Source organism: Cervus canadensis, chromosome 11 (assembly GCF_019320065.1).
Source record: "Cervus canadensis isolate Bull #8, Minnesota chromosome 11, ASM1932006v1, whole genome shotgun sequence".
In the NCBI taxonomy this organism is placed as follows: domain Eukaryota; kingdom Metazoa; phylum Chordata; class Mammalia; order Artiodactyla; family Cervidae; genus Cervus; species Cervus canadensis.
This window is the reverse complement of record NC_057396.1, coordinates 46309834-46324881: the sequence shown is the minus strand read 5'-3', so window position 1 is coordinate 46324881 and position 15048 is coordinate 46309834. Positions and strand designations below refer to the sequence as shown.

The window sequence follows — 15048 nt, the reverse complement described above, 5'->3', positions numbered from 1 at the left end:
CTCAGGGGAGGACCCCAGACTTACTGTGGGATGCTTCCCCATGGGCTAAAGTTGGACATTAGACTGCTCTCAATCCCCTTTCTCTGGAATTCTGAGCAGTGAAAAGTCAGTGTTCAGATGGGGGAGCTGGGGATTGTTTATACTGGTAGCCTGGGTGAGATAGAAGGAATTTAGCATATATAATGGGTTCTGTATGCACAGTACTTTCCAGACCTTTCATATTTAAGTGCTTTGTGGCCATCTGCTTCATTTTATGCTCCTTGCTTAGAAGTCAGTGAGGAGATGTCTGCTTATACATTGGTCCTTTCTTGGCCTCTGTCGGCAACACCCATGTTAGGTGTAAGCTTGCTTGTTTTCTTGCCTTGTAGAGAGTGCCCATTACAGCCTACCCACCCTGATCAATGAGGGAATCACAAAGTCTCTGGGCTAGAAGAGCCTTTGGAGAGTATTCAGGCCAGTTGCCCTCTGGAGTAGCAATCATTTTGAAGGTCTTTCTGACATGAGCTCTTTCCATACCTCTCAGGATAGGGAGCTCACTCCCTCCTAAGATCATCACTTTGCTTACAGTTTGGATTTGCCTGGGACAAGGCCTTACACCAAGCGAGATCTGCTTTAGGAAGCACATGGTCACACAGCCAGTTGAGTGACAGACCAGGGACCAGGTCAGATTTCCAGACTCCCACCCAAGTGCTTTTCTTGCCACATTGTGAGGGCTTGGGTCCAAGAATAGACCCCAGCTCTCAGAAAGAAGAGGATTCACTGAGATAACCTGTACCTCATGAGAGCAGGGGAGATTGCTGAGATTGGCTGTATGAGCAGGAGAAGTGACTAATATGTGAGAAAAGAATCCTCTAGTCTGGCAGCAAAAAATAAATAAGTAAATAAAAGAAAGGAAAAAAGTCTCCATTTGACTTCTGGTTGACACTACTAAATATATTGACCTTGAGTAGGTTACTTTCCTTCTCCAAGCTTGGTTTCTTATGTATAAAATACAGAAAATAATCCTTGCCCTTTCTCCCTCTTGTGAGAGTGGTGAAGCTCAGATGAGATGGAAGAAAAGAAGGCTGATGTATCATATGGAGGCATTGGAGAAGGCCTTGCTAATAGTAAGGACTCATATCCTCTTGGCTCACAGGTACGGGAGGCCTTGAGGAAAGCAGAGAAGGAGCTGGAATCGCATAGCTCATGGTATGCTCCAGAGGCCCTTCAGAAGTGGCTGCAGCTGACCCATGAGGTGGAGGTGCAGTACTACAACATCAAGAAGCAAAATGCCGAGAAGCAGCTGCTGGTGGCCAAGGAGGGGGTGAGACGTGCCCTTTTGCTGCACTCTTCTCTCCTCCTTGCCTCACCCCCTTCACTTGCCCTTTTTCCTCTTCTCTGCCTCTCTATATCCCTCTGTTGGACAAAGAGACATCCTGGTGTTGGGTTTTGTTTCTTTTCCTGATGCGCAGTTTCTAATAATGTCCTCAAGCTTCTGGAGAAGGGAACTAGGGTCAGGGCTACTCCCACCTGCCTTCTGGGAAAGATGAAGTGGAGGCAGGTAGAGGGAAGTCTCTGCCAGCCCAGACTGACACAGGGACAGACTGCTCCTGGAGTCAGGATCCCTCGGCTCCTCTCATTGCTTCTGTTTTCTTTCTTTCTCTACTCTTTCCTCTCCCGTTGGCTTCCATTTTTCTTTCCCATATTCTGTTTTTCTCATGCCACCTAAACTGTGCTAGCAGGAGGGGGAGCCAGCCACAAAATAATGTTTTTCATTTTTCCAACCTCTACTCCCTGCTCTTTTTAAGCTGAGGGCCTCATCTTTGCAGGCTGAGAAGATAAAAAAGAAGAGAAACACACTCTTTGGCACCTTCCACGTGGCCCACAGCTCTTCCCTGGATGATGTGGATCACAAAATCTTAACAGCTAAGTAAGTCACACCTGCTGCCCAGCTCTGGCGATGTCCATCCCATCCTCAGAGTTGGAGGGTATCCAGGGCCTCCAGTCCCGATTCTGTTTCTTCACTGGAAGAGGTACAGCTCTGGTCTCCTGCCTCAGCCCTTAACTACCTCCCACACTGCTCTTAAGTCTATGATTTAAGTGTGCTTCTTACATACACATACCGCCCCACCGCCCCCCTCCTCCGACCCTGCCCCTGCAACTTGTTCCTCTGAGAAGATGACTCCTTTCTCCTGGGGCTTAGGCCCAGCCCATGCCTTCCATTTTCTTTCTTCTCTCCTCAGGCAAGCTCTGAGCGAGGTGACAGCAGCACTGAGGGAGCGTCTGCACCGCTGGCAACAGATTGAGATCCTCTGTGGCTTCCAGATTGTCAATAACCCTGGCATCCATTCCCTGGTGGCTGCCCTCAACATAGACCCCAGCTGGATGGGTAGTACGCGCCCCAACCCTGCCCACTTCATCATGACCGACGACGTGGATGACATGGATGAGGAGATTGTGTCACCCTTGTCCATGCAGTGTAGGTGACCTCTTGGATAGGGATGAGGGAAGGGGGCTTTGATGTGCAGATTGAGAAGTCTGCCGGTCTCTGCCGTGCTTAAGCCAAATATGGGGCAGAAGCCAAGATGGTTTAACTCATTACCTTAGTTCATAAAGCACAACCTGCATCAAGGTATTCCTTTACAGTTGTCCTGTTAGTGGTTTTCCCTTGCTATATGCTCCATCTGCCCTATGGGTCTATTGTGTTAAGTGTGTCTCCCTCACTCTTTGTGTTTTTTTAATCCTTTTATTCTCCTTCCCTCCCTTCCGTTCCTATCTACCTTTATAAAAATAATCTCCTTTAGTGATTCATAACATAAAAATGGCATTCATTTTGACCGTTGCTTTTACTTGTTTTAGTTTTATATTCCTTATTTTTAATTGCTAAGTAGATAAACGATGTTTCTTTCTGTTTTTTCACCTGAGGTCCCCAGAAGCAATAGTCCCTTATGGTGATAAAGCCCCAAATCCTCCAAGCCAGAAAGACATTCTTGTCCAGGAGGGATCTCCTGCATAAGCATGTCGGGCTTTCCACCTGAACTTGGCCATCCCCGCCCCCCCACCTCTGTCCTGGGTCTTCCCTTTCCCCGTTCTTCTTACGAGTGGTGAGAGCTGAGTAGAGCAGAGTCGAGGGAGACAGCACTCTGGGAATTCTTCAGTGAAGGAAGGGACACACCCCCTACTGACCCGCTGAATTTTTCTCTGGATCAGAGTCTCTTTTAGATAAACAGAATAGACTTTTATGGAAAAGCTCTTGTCCTGGGCCCATATCCCATGCGTGCAGGGGGGATGGCAGAAAGCTGGGCTGGGTTAGGGGCTCACTTTGAGATAGCCAGATCTTTAATCGGGCTGGATTAATCAGGCTGGATGTTTTTGTAAGTTTCTCCAGCCATAGTTTGCCTCTGGCCAAGCCTCTTCTTTCTGTGGACTGATGCCTTGCAAGGCTTTCATCAAAGGCCCAACAAGGTTAAGGTCACTAGCAGGTAGAACTTGATTTTGACGTATTACTCTAAAGACTCCTGTGTTCTCCGGGTTGGGAGGGACCTTCATGAGCCCTGAGTCACCCCCTCCTTGCCCCCGGCCCTTCCCTTACCCCACGGGGGCAGGGTGAAGCCCTCGGTGAATCCGATTCTCTTCTCCTTTCGGCCTGGTTGTTGGACCCTAGATGCTGCCTGGCTGATGGGGCGTAGGTTCAGTGACCGCTCTCTCTGCTCAGCATCCGCCGGCTCAGACGATCAGTCCCTCTGGAAATACCCGGGTTTGAGGAGCCCCTTTGGGGCTTTTGTTTTTCCGACTTTGGGGACTAAACCAGCACTCCCACCCCACGGGCCCCTTGTCCTGCCTGCATCACTCCCATGCCTGTTCCCTCTGTTCCCTCACTGCAGTCCCTACTAACTTCAGGGAAGGGTTCGGGGGTGAGGAGAATCAGCCTGCTCAGCTGAGGCCTGGAGAGGGAACAGCCGTGGTGATGGAAGGCTTCGGCTTCTCCTTTCAGCCCACCTCCACTGATGTCCCAGTGGCCCTTCATCTGGCTGGGCTGAGATGGAAAGAAGGAACGAGAGAGCCTCCTCCTCCTTTCTCTTTCTCTGCTTCCCCTGCTGTCTCTCTTTGTCCATCCCTGTTTCACGTTTCCTCTTCCCCTTAAGCTGCCCTTTCATGTCTTGAAAGCCACCAGCCATTTAGAGGCCCTACCTCGCTAGCTCTCCATCACCGTGGAACTGTGCTGTCTTCCTGGTGGCCCTTCCAGGCTTCTGCCATCTGTGTAACTTGGCCCTTTCTCCCATCTTTAGGGAGAAGGCAGAGAGGCCCATCTATCAGGGCAGAGGAGGAAAAAACAAAGGTGTGAATTCCATTTTCAACTGGAGCTGGCAGTGAGCCCAAGAGGGATGCTCTAGCACGTCTCTAAGTTACCTGGTACCCATATACCCCTTCTCTGGGCATGGTGGCCACCATCTTCTAAGAGCCTGATTTGCAGCATTGATCCAAGAGCTGGTTCTTTGTTGTGTAAATGCTTATTTGAGGAAGTTTGGAAAGTAAAAAGAGTAAATATGGGCTTTAAAAGGCACCTGTAGTTCCCACCATATTTGAGCAGTCTTTTGTTTGTGAATTTTTAAGTAATTTTTTATGTAGTCAAGATAATGATAACCACTGTCATTTACTGAGTGCCATGAACTGTGTCAGGTACTTTAAAAATATTATCTTGAAGCCTCACAACATCTCTGCAGGATTTTATAAATTAGGAATTAAAATAGGGAAGTAAGTTACTCAAAGTCACAGCTAGAAAAAAATAGAAAGACCTGGTTTCAAACTCTTGTCTTTTGTATCCTATTGCTCAAGGTATTCCTTGTACATGAAAATCTGTATCCTTTTGTTTCCCCTGAGCATTTTAATAGGCCTTTTTCTGTGTTTTAAAAGTCTTCTCAAGCAGCACTTTTTTTTGGTTGCACTGCAAGTCTTACGGGATCTTAGTTTCCCAGGGGTTGAAGCTGAGTCCTGGCAGTGAAAGTGTCAAGTCCTAACCACTGGACCACCAGGGAATTCTCATAAGTAGCATTTTTAATAGCTGTATAACCTTCCAGTAACTGGATGTGTTATCATTTTCCTGTTGTTCCACCTTTATTTTTGCTTTCATATGATTATGAATAAAGGTATGATGAACATATTTATGTATAAATCCTTTTCTGAATTGTGAATATTTCCCAACTTTGGCTTTCTAAAAAGGCTGGTTCTTTGTGCCCTCCCGGACCTTGTCCCAAACCCCTGTCCTACCCCATCCTGCCTGTGTCCTCCCACTAACTGCCTTACCATCTCCCTTCTTAGCAATGTTGGCCCTAGGTCTTCTTCCATTGGAATTGCCATTGAAATTGACCTGGGCACCTCATTTTCAACTGGCCCCTCCTTTAGGATCCCTGGTGGGAGGTTCTTGGGAGGCGGTGCCCCATTCTCCAGACTGGGGACCGAAGGCCCAGAGTGGTCTCCAGCAAGCATCTCTCCACAGGCAAACTTGCTTCCCGGCCAGCCCAGAGCAGGTGGCCCTTCCTCACACTCTCTTCTCTCTCCTTGCAGCTCCCAGCCTGCAGACCAGTGTCCGGCAGCGCCTGACGGAGCCGCAGCATGGCCTGGGGTCTCAGAGGTTGGTAGAGGGCGAGGCTGGCCACTTCTTGACAAGCCGGGTCTCTCTGCGGCGAATGCGCAGCCTTTCATCTGGACAGTCTTTCAGTTCTGAAGGCCTCGGGACCAGCGCTCCACCTGCCTCTGCTTCTTCTTCCTGCTCCTCTGCCACCACCACTACCACCACCACCACCTCCATCACCACCGTCCATGTCCACCCTGTCTATTACCACCACAGCACTTCCTATTTCCTCCAGATGGAGCCCTACCCTGACCCACCCCCTTCTGACAGCACCGCTGTGATGCCTTGGCACTCAGAGAGCTTGGGGTATCAGCTGTCTCTCTTCTCTCCCCTTCTTCCCGTCCGTGCCTCTCTGCTGCCTTTACCTTGGCCTTTGCCTGCTGGCTGCTGCTTGGTGGGCTGTGGGGGCTGTGCAATGGGGTACCTTCTCCTTGTCCTGTCTTTTCCCAGCCTGGGACCCCTCCTTGAGGTCAGCCTAATGCCCTACACCTTTCTTTCCTTCTCTCCTTGGGGTTTGCTGACTCTAAAATGAGTAACAGACCCCCTCCCTCACGGTCCTATAGCACTTTGGCCTAAACTTTCACATCCGTTATCTCAGTGGAGTCCTCACTTCTTTATCCCCTCAGCAAACATTTATGGATACCTACTCTCTGCCAGACTGCTGGGCATGGGGATTCGTAGATGATAAGATACAATCTCAGCCATCAAGAATTATGGTCTGGTCTGGGAGAGGTACATAAATGATTCTGGAACAGTTGATAAGTGCTATGGGGGTGTTGAAGAGGGAATGACTAACAGTGTGAACCTGGGTGGAACGCTTCACAAAAGAGATGACATTTGTGCCAACAACCTGTGTGCAGGAAAAGGAGACTGGGTATTCTAGGCAGAGGGAACACATATATAGGCTTGGAAGTTCATGAGAATCTGATCTATGTGTGGTTAGAACATTGGCTATATGTTGATGGGACAGAGTAGCAAAGGAGGCTAGAATGATGCAGGGCTCTGAAAGGCTAGGAGCTTTGGCTATTACCCTTTAAGAGACAGAGAACTTCCAAGGGGCTTTTAGAAGGAAGTGAATTGGTCATATTTGCATTTTAGAAATAAAATTTTATAGCCTGTATAAAGGAAAGAATGGGGATACTAGAGGAACTTGAAAGTCACTGTAGTAGGCCACCAGGGGAGGTAATGAGGTTTGGGGGTAAAAACAAGAGTATTAATTTGGTAACTGACTTTGAGGGGTGGAGGAGAAGGAGGCATCTAGGATGATGCCCAGGTTTCTAGCTTGGGTGACAGGAAAATGTAGTACCTTTCGTAAAATTACTCTTCAGAAGGGAGGAGGAAACAGATTTAAGGATTTTGGACAAGCTAGGTTTATGTCAGGCAGGCATGAAAACACTCCTGTTCAGAGAAGGAGTTAAGATTGTGCAGGTTAAGTAATTTTCCCCAGGTCCCAAAGCTAATGAGGAGCAGAACACAGACTAGGACTTGGCTTTCCATTCCAGGATGCTGTTAGTTATGTTTGGGCTTCCACAAGGTCTCAGTAAGTGAACTGTGTAAGGACTGATGACAGGCTTTCTCCCACAGCTTCAGGGACTTGCCCTGCTCACACCTCAAGGTGACAGGTTATGGTAAGAGATAGTAGCCTTGACCCTGCCTGAAGAAGCTTAGAGGACCCTCAGAAAGACCTTCAGAAAGCACCTCTCATCTCTGAAGTTGTGACCACGGTTTAGTCCTGGCCTCTGAACTGCAGCTTACCCTGTTGCTTCCTTTTGGTTCTGCGTCACTCTGGATACCAGTCTTTCTAGCTCTGCCCCTCGGACTCTGGATGGTTATCCTTGAAGTCTGTTCCTTTCTCTTTCACAAAAGGACAGCCTTTCCTAGTGTTATCACTCAGCAGAGTTGCTCATTTTCATCCTCATCCTCATTTTCATCAAGAAGCCTAGGCAGGGAGACTGCCCTTCCCAGTACAGATGGACAGGATCAAAGTGGTTTGGGGGAACTAGAGGACGCTGTGAATCTCATGCTCAAAGGCCCAAAGTGGGCGGGGGGAAGGGGAGGAGTACCTGCGTCCGCCTGGCCTGTTCACTACTGAATTTTCTTTCGCACCATGCATCAGAGGATCATCTCTAAAGGCAAACAGGCTCTCTAGTAAGGTTAGTAGCTTGGGACGGGAGCCCAAGGCAGCCCAGCCTTTGGGGAGGGACACCCCTGCCCTGAATTGTCTCAGAGATTCAGGGAGGGAAAGTGAGCTTGCTCAGCGGGCCCTTTCCCTCACATGTCCACCCAGGCTTCCTCCTAGGTTCTTTTCTTGCTTTGGAAGCCTCAGCTTTTGTTGATGATGGAGGCATGGAGGGCTGGGAATCATGACCAAATGGGGCAGTAGGCCAGGAGGAGTGAGTCTGAGTGGACCCCAACCTCTTGACCTCTCTTCCTTCCTTGGCACTGAAAAGGCAGTCTCCTAGAATCCTCACCTCCTCAGTCTAGAAGGCCCCTTGTCCCAGTGTGACTGCTCCCCAGAATTTCCTTGGCTCCTTGCTCAGCGGTTGATGTGTGTGTGGAAAAGGCAGGGTGTGGAGAGGATCATCTTTGGACTTAAGAGAAACAAGGACATATTTAGACAGAAGTGAGGGCACCATCAGAAATATGAAAGCAAGTGGGAGACACTTGGTAAAATACTAAAGTAGGTGGCTGGAACAGTGTTTGGAATGGAAGTTGGAGCTGAGATTGTTCTCTGCTGTTCCATGTCTCCAGGAAGGTACTGGCCCACAGAGTGGCTGCTTGGTTAATTGTTTCCTACTGAGAATTAAACTATAATAACTATTAGCTAGCCTCCTGCTTCTGCCTGTTTTTGGAGCCTGGTCCCCTCCCTAATTTTTTACCCACAGCCTTCTCCTGTCTAGGTCCTGCTGTGCTGTCCTCTCCCCTCCCACTCATGACCCTTTCCCTTTAGTTTTCTGACATGGATATTTAAACTTAGCCTTAGCCCTCTCCTCTGCCTCTGCCATGGGGTCTAGGGCCTCTGGGAAAGTGGAAGGATTAAAGGATTGGCAGGGGACTCCTGTATCTACCTTTTTGTCTGTAAGGCAGGAGGGGTGGCATCCAGAATTAGTTCATGGTCTTCTTAGGAATAGCCAGCCCTTTACAGGGTCTCATCTATGCTGGACCACCTCTGTGTGCATGTCCAGTGTGCAGTGCCATGTCCCCATAGCTCAGCCTTGCAAAGAAGCCTCTTGTGAGTGGCCCATGGAAGGGTCTTCCTGCTTGACTGGCCTCATCATCTTCATTCCCACAATTCTTTCTACATTTTCAAGTGCTTTGCCAACATACTTGGGCCTCTAAACAGTCTTGCAAAATAACTGAATTGATGTTATCTTCATTTGGCCAAAATTGAGGACCAGCAAGGTCATATGACTTGTCCAAGGTCACACAGCAAGTCTCAGGCAGAGATGGAAATTGAAATAGACCTTAGGACTTCCAGTGGGCAGCTCTTCTGAACCACTGCTCCTTAAAGGCCAACATCCTGTCTTTCTGCACCTCCATACATTCTCCCTGTCAGCAGAGCTCTGAAAAAGACCCCAGTCTTCCTACTGCCAGCCAACTTTGAACTCCAAAACACTTCTCTGTGATCTTTGAATCCTGAGAAAAGGTTGGAAGAGGCAGCATCTTGGCCTTTCAGGGGGGTGAAGGATTGTTTGCAAGGCTGTTCTAGTCTTTTTCTCCCCAGTCCGGGTCAGGCCCACTGACTGCATGTTTCCCTGTTCCTCGGGGCCTGGCCCAGACTGGATGTGTCCCCGGGTGGGACAGGAGTTATGTATGTTAGCTTAGGGTTGAGTCCTGAGAAGTCTAACCAGCTCTGGAAGCAGAGATTTTGCTGAGGAGGATGCCTGTAGCACTGAAGCCTATGGCTGCATCGGTTTAAGGCCTGGCTATTCATCAGGGGTGGGAGCCAGACCTTAGAAAGCCCTTAGCCAGAGAGTTAATGGTATAATGACGTTTGTTTTTGCTTCTTATCTCTTCTCTCCATCACTTTTCCCTCTTTTCTTTCCCTTGGTCCTCTGTATTTCTACCTGCTTCTCCTTTTGCTCCCCATGTCCCCCCCCGCCCCATATTACTCTTTTCTCCTTATCTCTTCTCCAATCTATCCTATTCCCTATTCCTGCCTCCTCTCTGTGCGTGTCAACTTGCCTCTGTTTCCCATTCTTCCCTCTTTCCCACCTGCTGGTCACCCTATTTTCTCTCTCCTGCCCCTCTCTCCATCCCCATTTTCCTACCCTGCTCTTCTTACATGGTCCCTCTCTCCTCTTCAAATTCCCCCCTGCCCCCCACCCTCTGTGTGTCTCTTTCTTCCTCTCTGACCTGTCTTGCAGGGATTTGACCCATTCCGATTCGGAGTCCTCCCTCCACATGAGTGACCGCCAGCGTCTGGCCCCCAAGCCTCCTCAGATGATCCGTGCTGCAGATGAGGCTCTCAGTGCCATGACCTCCAACGGCAGCCACCGGCTGATTGAGGGGGCCCACCCCGGCTCTCTGGTGGACAAACTGCCTGACAGCCCTGCCCTGGCCAAGAAAGCACTGCTGGCGCTGAACCATGGGCTGGACAAGGCCCACAGCCTGATGGAGCTGAGTTCTCCGGCCCTACCTAGTGGTTCTCCACATTTGGATTCTTCCCGTTCTCACAGCCCAAGTCCCCCAGACCCAGACACGCCATCTCCAGCTGGGGACAGCCGAGCCCTCCAGGCTAGCCGAAATACACGTATCCCCCACCTGGCTGGCAAGAAGGCTGCGGCTGAGGAGGATAATGGCTCCATTGGCGAGGAGACAGACTCCAGCCCAGGCCGGAAGAAGTTTCCCCTCAAAATCTTTAAGAAGCCTCTTAAGAAATAGGCAGGATGGGCGTGGCAGTGGTGGGACAACTTGTCCTTCCCTGGTCTTCTGCTTCCCCTCCCCTCCCTTCCAAGATACCTGGCTCCCAGCACAGGGCCTGGGAGGGGCTGGCTCCGGGGCCTGGGCACTGTACATACCTGCCCCCCACGTCCTTGGGTCCCTCAGCATTATTTATTAACTGACCACCATGGCCTGCCTCCTTCCCAACCACGGGCTGCTGCTGCACTCCCTCTCCACTTCAGTGCATGTCTTAGTTGCTGTCCCCTCAGCTCCCAGCTCCACCTCTGGGGTTCAGCTTCTGTGTCTCTGCTGTCCCAGTTTTGAGGTTTGGTTTCTTGTTACTCTCTATCTCCTGCTTTCAGGCTTCTCCCTCCCACCACTCCCCACCTTCCCCTAGCAGCTAGCAGGGGAGAAAGGGGGAGTAACTTCTGACACCTGTGCCTCAGATCTCTTCCACCCTCTGCACCCCGCCCCCCCCCCCCCACCCCCGACGATGGTTCTCTTTGCCCCAGACTGGGGCCTAGGACCTAATATTTGAGGTTTGTTCTCTGAAAGTGTGGTGGGCCAGAGGTAACCTCGGGTTGGAGCTTACTAGGACTCCAGGGGTCCATGGGGGAGTAAAACCAGTTCCCAGAGAGCAAGTCACTAGGGTTTTGAAGAGAGGCTAGGCTCAGGGATAGATTGGAAGCAGCTTCTAGTCTGAAGATGAGTAGGAGCCAGAGATGTGGGCTACAAGGCAGTCACCTTTTCTCTCTTCTCTCACCCACACCTGCTTCTCTCTTATCCCCACTGCCCCACACTGCAGGAGGGTTTGTCTGTAAGAGATGCTGCCCAAATGCTCCCCAAGCATCATTACTCCTAAGGCTCAGGAACATTCGGCTCCCCAACCATAGGAGCCTCAGCTATGATAGAGGGCTCTAATGGGGCCCCGAAGCTGTTGGGCAGAGTGTTGTCACATTTGAACCAAAAGACATTTTAAAATTGAAAAATGAAATCTCCTGAATTTCCCAAGTGCCTGCACCACATACTCCCCCTGTCAGACCCGTGTTCATGTTACTGCATAGCCTGGGCCAGAGGCTCAAGGACACAGCCGGTTTAGGGACAGGGTGGCTGAGGAAGCTGGTGTAGGTCAAGGTGGCTGTGTGACCGCTTCCCCCTCACCCTTCCCACCCTCTAGACAACTCTCTCCCTTACCTGTTTTTGCTATGGCTGTAAAGGTATTTTCCCTCTGCCCCACTCCCTGCCATCTTTACTCTGGGATCCTATTTTGGGCCTGGGGTGGGGGCACCTGGGGCTGGTCTTAGGAGGTTCTAGGCTGCAGACTGCCTTGTACCCCCTGGACAGCCTCACATGGGTTTTTCTGTGTTATTTCATAAGGCTCTCTGAAGTCCAATAAAGCATGTAGGAGATTTTAACCTCTGCTGGCTTTGACTCTCATTGTGTTCCCTGTGCTCTGTGGCATAGCAGATAGGATGAAGGGACGTTTCTCTTCTGCCAAGGGAAAATGAAACTCTAATACCTTACCCAAAACTCTCTGGTGGGGTTACCAGATGAAATACAGGATACTCAGTTACATGTGAATATTAGACAAATAACTTTTTAAAAATATAATTATGTCCTATGAAATGTTGGGGATAAATTTTTATTAGCTTAACCTGGCAACCCTACCTCTAGGCTATTTGATCCTATCATATAGCTTCACTGATCACCTATGACTTTTAGAATTATAGGCATATCTCATTTTATTGCACTTTGCAAGTATTGCACTTTTTACAAATTGAAGATTTGTGGCAAGGGAGTCTTATTTTTTTCCTAACAGCATTTACTCACTTCCTGTTTCTGTGTCACATTTGGTAATTCTTGCAGTAGTTCAAACCTTCCACCTGCAAAAATATTACCACTGCTGATGGCTTAGATGGTGGTTAATGTTTTTTAGCAGAAATGTATTTTTTTTATTAAACTGTGCACTTTTTTTAGACAATGCTATTGCACACATAAAAGACTACAGTATAGTGTAAACATAACTTTTATATGCACTGGGAAACCAAAAATTTTGTGACTTGCTTTAGCATGATATTTGCTATATTGCAGTGGTCTGGAACTGAAACCATTTGGTGTCATTTCAGGGGGCTCTTTAGAACTCCTGGTGCTTTATGTCTCAGTGCAGAAAGAACTCAGCAAGAGGCAAAGTGATATATAAGAGGTGATTTATTAGAATAGGATGCTTGTGAGGCTTACAAGCTGGTGAGGGGGGTGCCATGCCCCAATAATTTACTGGGCTACAGTTATAATCAAAGGAAAAGCGGGGAGGAGAAGAACTTCTTTGTCTTTCTTGAGTAGACATCATTAGCTCCTCCTCCAAGTTGAGCAGGGGAGTGTTTTCCAACACAGTCAAGCTAGGTCCATAATTTTTTTTTTTTTTTAATGTGTGCAGAGAGCATGTCCTACGGATCATTAACTTACTGAGCTCATGGGGCAGGATGTGGGGCTCATGCCATCATTGTTTGTTTGGGGACATGTCTCATGCTTGTGTTGCATGGTTTTGTTGCTAAGCAAGTCTGCTTTCTTGAGTAATCATTAACTTATAGGGGTCTCCCATAATTATTCTACTTACAATCCCCTAGTGGGATTAACTAATGACCTATTTTGTCCCTTTACTCTGTCCCTATGAGAACCAAATCACCAATATCTTTGAGGTATTGCTATGCCTCACGGGAACCTTGGGATCACCTTGATGGCAATAAGGAACCAATGAAAGGTTTTACAGTGGAGAATGCCACATGAGATTTCATAAAAATTAGTTTGCCTAGCCCAAAGCTGAAGGTTCTACATCAGACATGTGTGTCATGTCTCACCTATGCTTACTCCCCACGTTTGGTCACCAAGTCCTGTCCATTCTACCTCTCCAAGGCCTTACTGCTGACTCTATCTCTGCCACCACCCACTTGATAATTCTAAAAGCAAACGGATCATAGCCTTGCCCACTCAAACTCTGCGAACGCTTGCTCCCATTTCTATCAGGATAAAATTCAAAGGCTCTTCCTTGGCAGAGCAAGTCTCTCTCCCAACCGGACTCAGGCCCACCTAAGAAGGGTCTGGAGCTCCCAGCCTCCGTCTACGTATCTCTGGCTAGAGCCCACCTCAGACGGCAGTTTTGGGTTATCATAATATAACAACCATCAAGACAAGAAAAAGTTGATGGTTAGAGTTTTGCTATTTCCAATGCACTAAAACCTTCTCGACCCCTGCGGGAACTGCCGGCAAGAAGGGCGGGGCAAGACCGGGCCGGGCAAGACCTGGAGGGCTGGGCCCCGGATTCCGCTGTGCCCACATCCAACATGGCGGCGGGATGTATGCGTTCCCGCCAGGCACGTTCACTCCCAACGGTGCCGTAGGAGAGGCGCCATTTCCCCGGTCCTGCCCACACTCAACATGGCGGTTGTGGGGCCAGGCCGATTCTGCTACGCTAGCCCTGCTCACCGGCCGCGGCGCTGGCTGCGTCGCGTGACGTCACTCGAGCTTGGTCGCGCTGCTTTTGCGTCGCGGCTGGCGGGAGCGGGAAGGGGATTCGGATTGCCTTCCTCTGCTCTGTGGAGGAAAGTGCTCTCTGGTCCTAATTCCAGGCCCTGCACCCGAGCAAACCTTCAAGCCTGACCCTCCGTGCTTGGCCACCTTCTCGATCGCACCGGAGCCTCAGAGCTGCAGTCTCGTGTCGCATCTTTTACAGCCTCAGTTACTAGCTGCGATGCATGTGATCAAGCGAGGTGAGAGGCCGGGGAGGGGGCGGCGGGTGAGGGACGCGGGCTGCCGCGCCCAGCAGTTAGCCGCGCCCGCCCGCCTCTGCCGCTTCCCGCGCTACCGGCAGCGGTTTCCCGCCCTGTCAGCTGCTTGGCCTCCTGCCCTTTGGTCAGTCTGACCCAACTCCCCTCCGAGCGTTAATCTGCACCGCTCGACTCTGTCATCCAGCCGCTTTTCTAAAGAGTAGTAACACCTTTCCCTTAGTGAGTTGTAACTGTGTGCGCCCAGCACTTTGCAGGCGGCACTTTATTCCTCTCCGCGAGCCCCTGAGGTAGGGGTTATTAGCTGCGTTTCGCGCAGAGAGAGGCTTCGGGACTGCACGGTCACCCAGTTAGATGCTGGTGATGCCGGACTTCGAACCCGTAGCCAACAACAGTTCTATTGTTGTTGGTCACAACAATAAAAAAAGCTTGGTCACCTGTCCTAGCCTAGGCCCGGGAGAAGCTAGGTAATCAGGGGCTCTGCATTCTACACGGGCACCTACCAGCTTCCTGATCTCTTTTTGTGGGGTGAAAAAGTCAGTCTCAGACACAGACATCTCCACAGAGTTGTCGCTGCGTGTTTCCGTTGTTGGGAAGAGTAGTCCCAGAGGAGTTTGGGATCGGGACTAGTTGGCTTTACCTTTGATAGGAAGAGATAGGGAATTAGAGTAGGGTGGCCGAGACATCTTCTGACAGGGTGGGGACCGGGAAGAGCCTTGTGTTCTTCCTCGACACATCTTCCGTTAGACTTGCTGAGGACTTCCTTTGTGTCAG

At 49.8% G+C, this 15048-nt stretch overlaps 2 protein-coding genes across 5 annotated transcripts in view; both read left to right on the top strand.

Annotated features, from left to right (window-relative positions):
* The window catches only part of STIM1 (stromal interaction molecule 1), a 195690-nt gene extending 183780 nt beyond the window's left edge, over positions 1 to 11910 (top strand). For 2 of the 4 annotated variants that reach the window (XM_043480934.1, XM_043480937.1), the window contains 5 exons: positions 1136 to 1303; positions 1809 to 1909; positions 2223 to 2458; positions 5545 to 5917; positions 9979 to 11910. In XM_043480934.1, the coding sequence (XP_043336869.1) occupies positions 1136 to 1303; positions 1809 to 1909; positions 2223 to 2458; positions 5545 to 5917; positions 9979 to 10495 (1395 nt within the window). In that variant the 3' untranslated portion in view covers positions 10496 to 11910. Of the gene's footprint in view, positions 1 to 1135; positions 1304 to 1808; positions 1910 to 2222; positions 2459 to 3643; positions 3737 to 5544; positions 5918 to 9978 lie in introns of all 4 variants that reach the window. The other 2 variants (XM_043480935.1, XM_043480936.1) reach the window with 2 other exon arrangements.
* A 2048-nt stretch (positions 11911 to 13958) lies between these two features.
* RRM1 (ribonucleotide reductase catalytic subunit M1) overlaps positions 13959 to 15048 on the top strand; it is a 38784-nt gene continuing 37694 nt past the window's right edge. Inside the window, exon 1 of the mRNA XM_043481745.1 lies at positions 13959 to 14259. Within this exon, the coding sequence (XP_043337680.1) occupies positions 14241 to 14259 (19 nt within the window). The 5' untranslated portion in view covers positions 13959 to 14240. The remainder of the gene's footprint in view (positions 14260 to 15048) is intronic.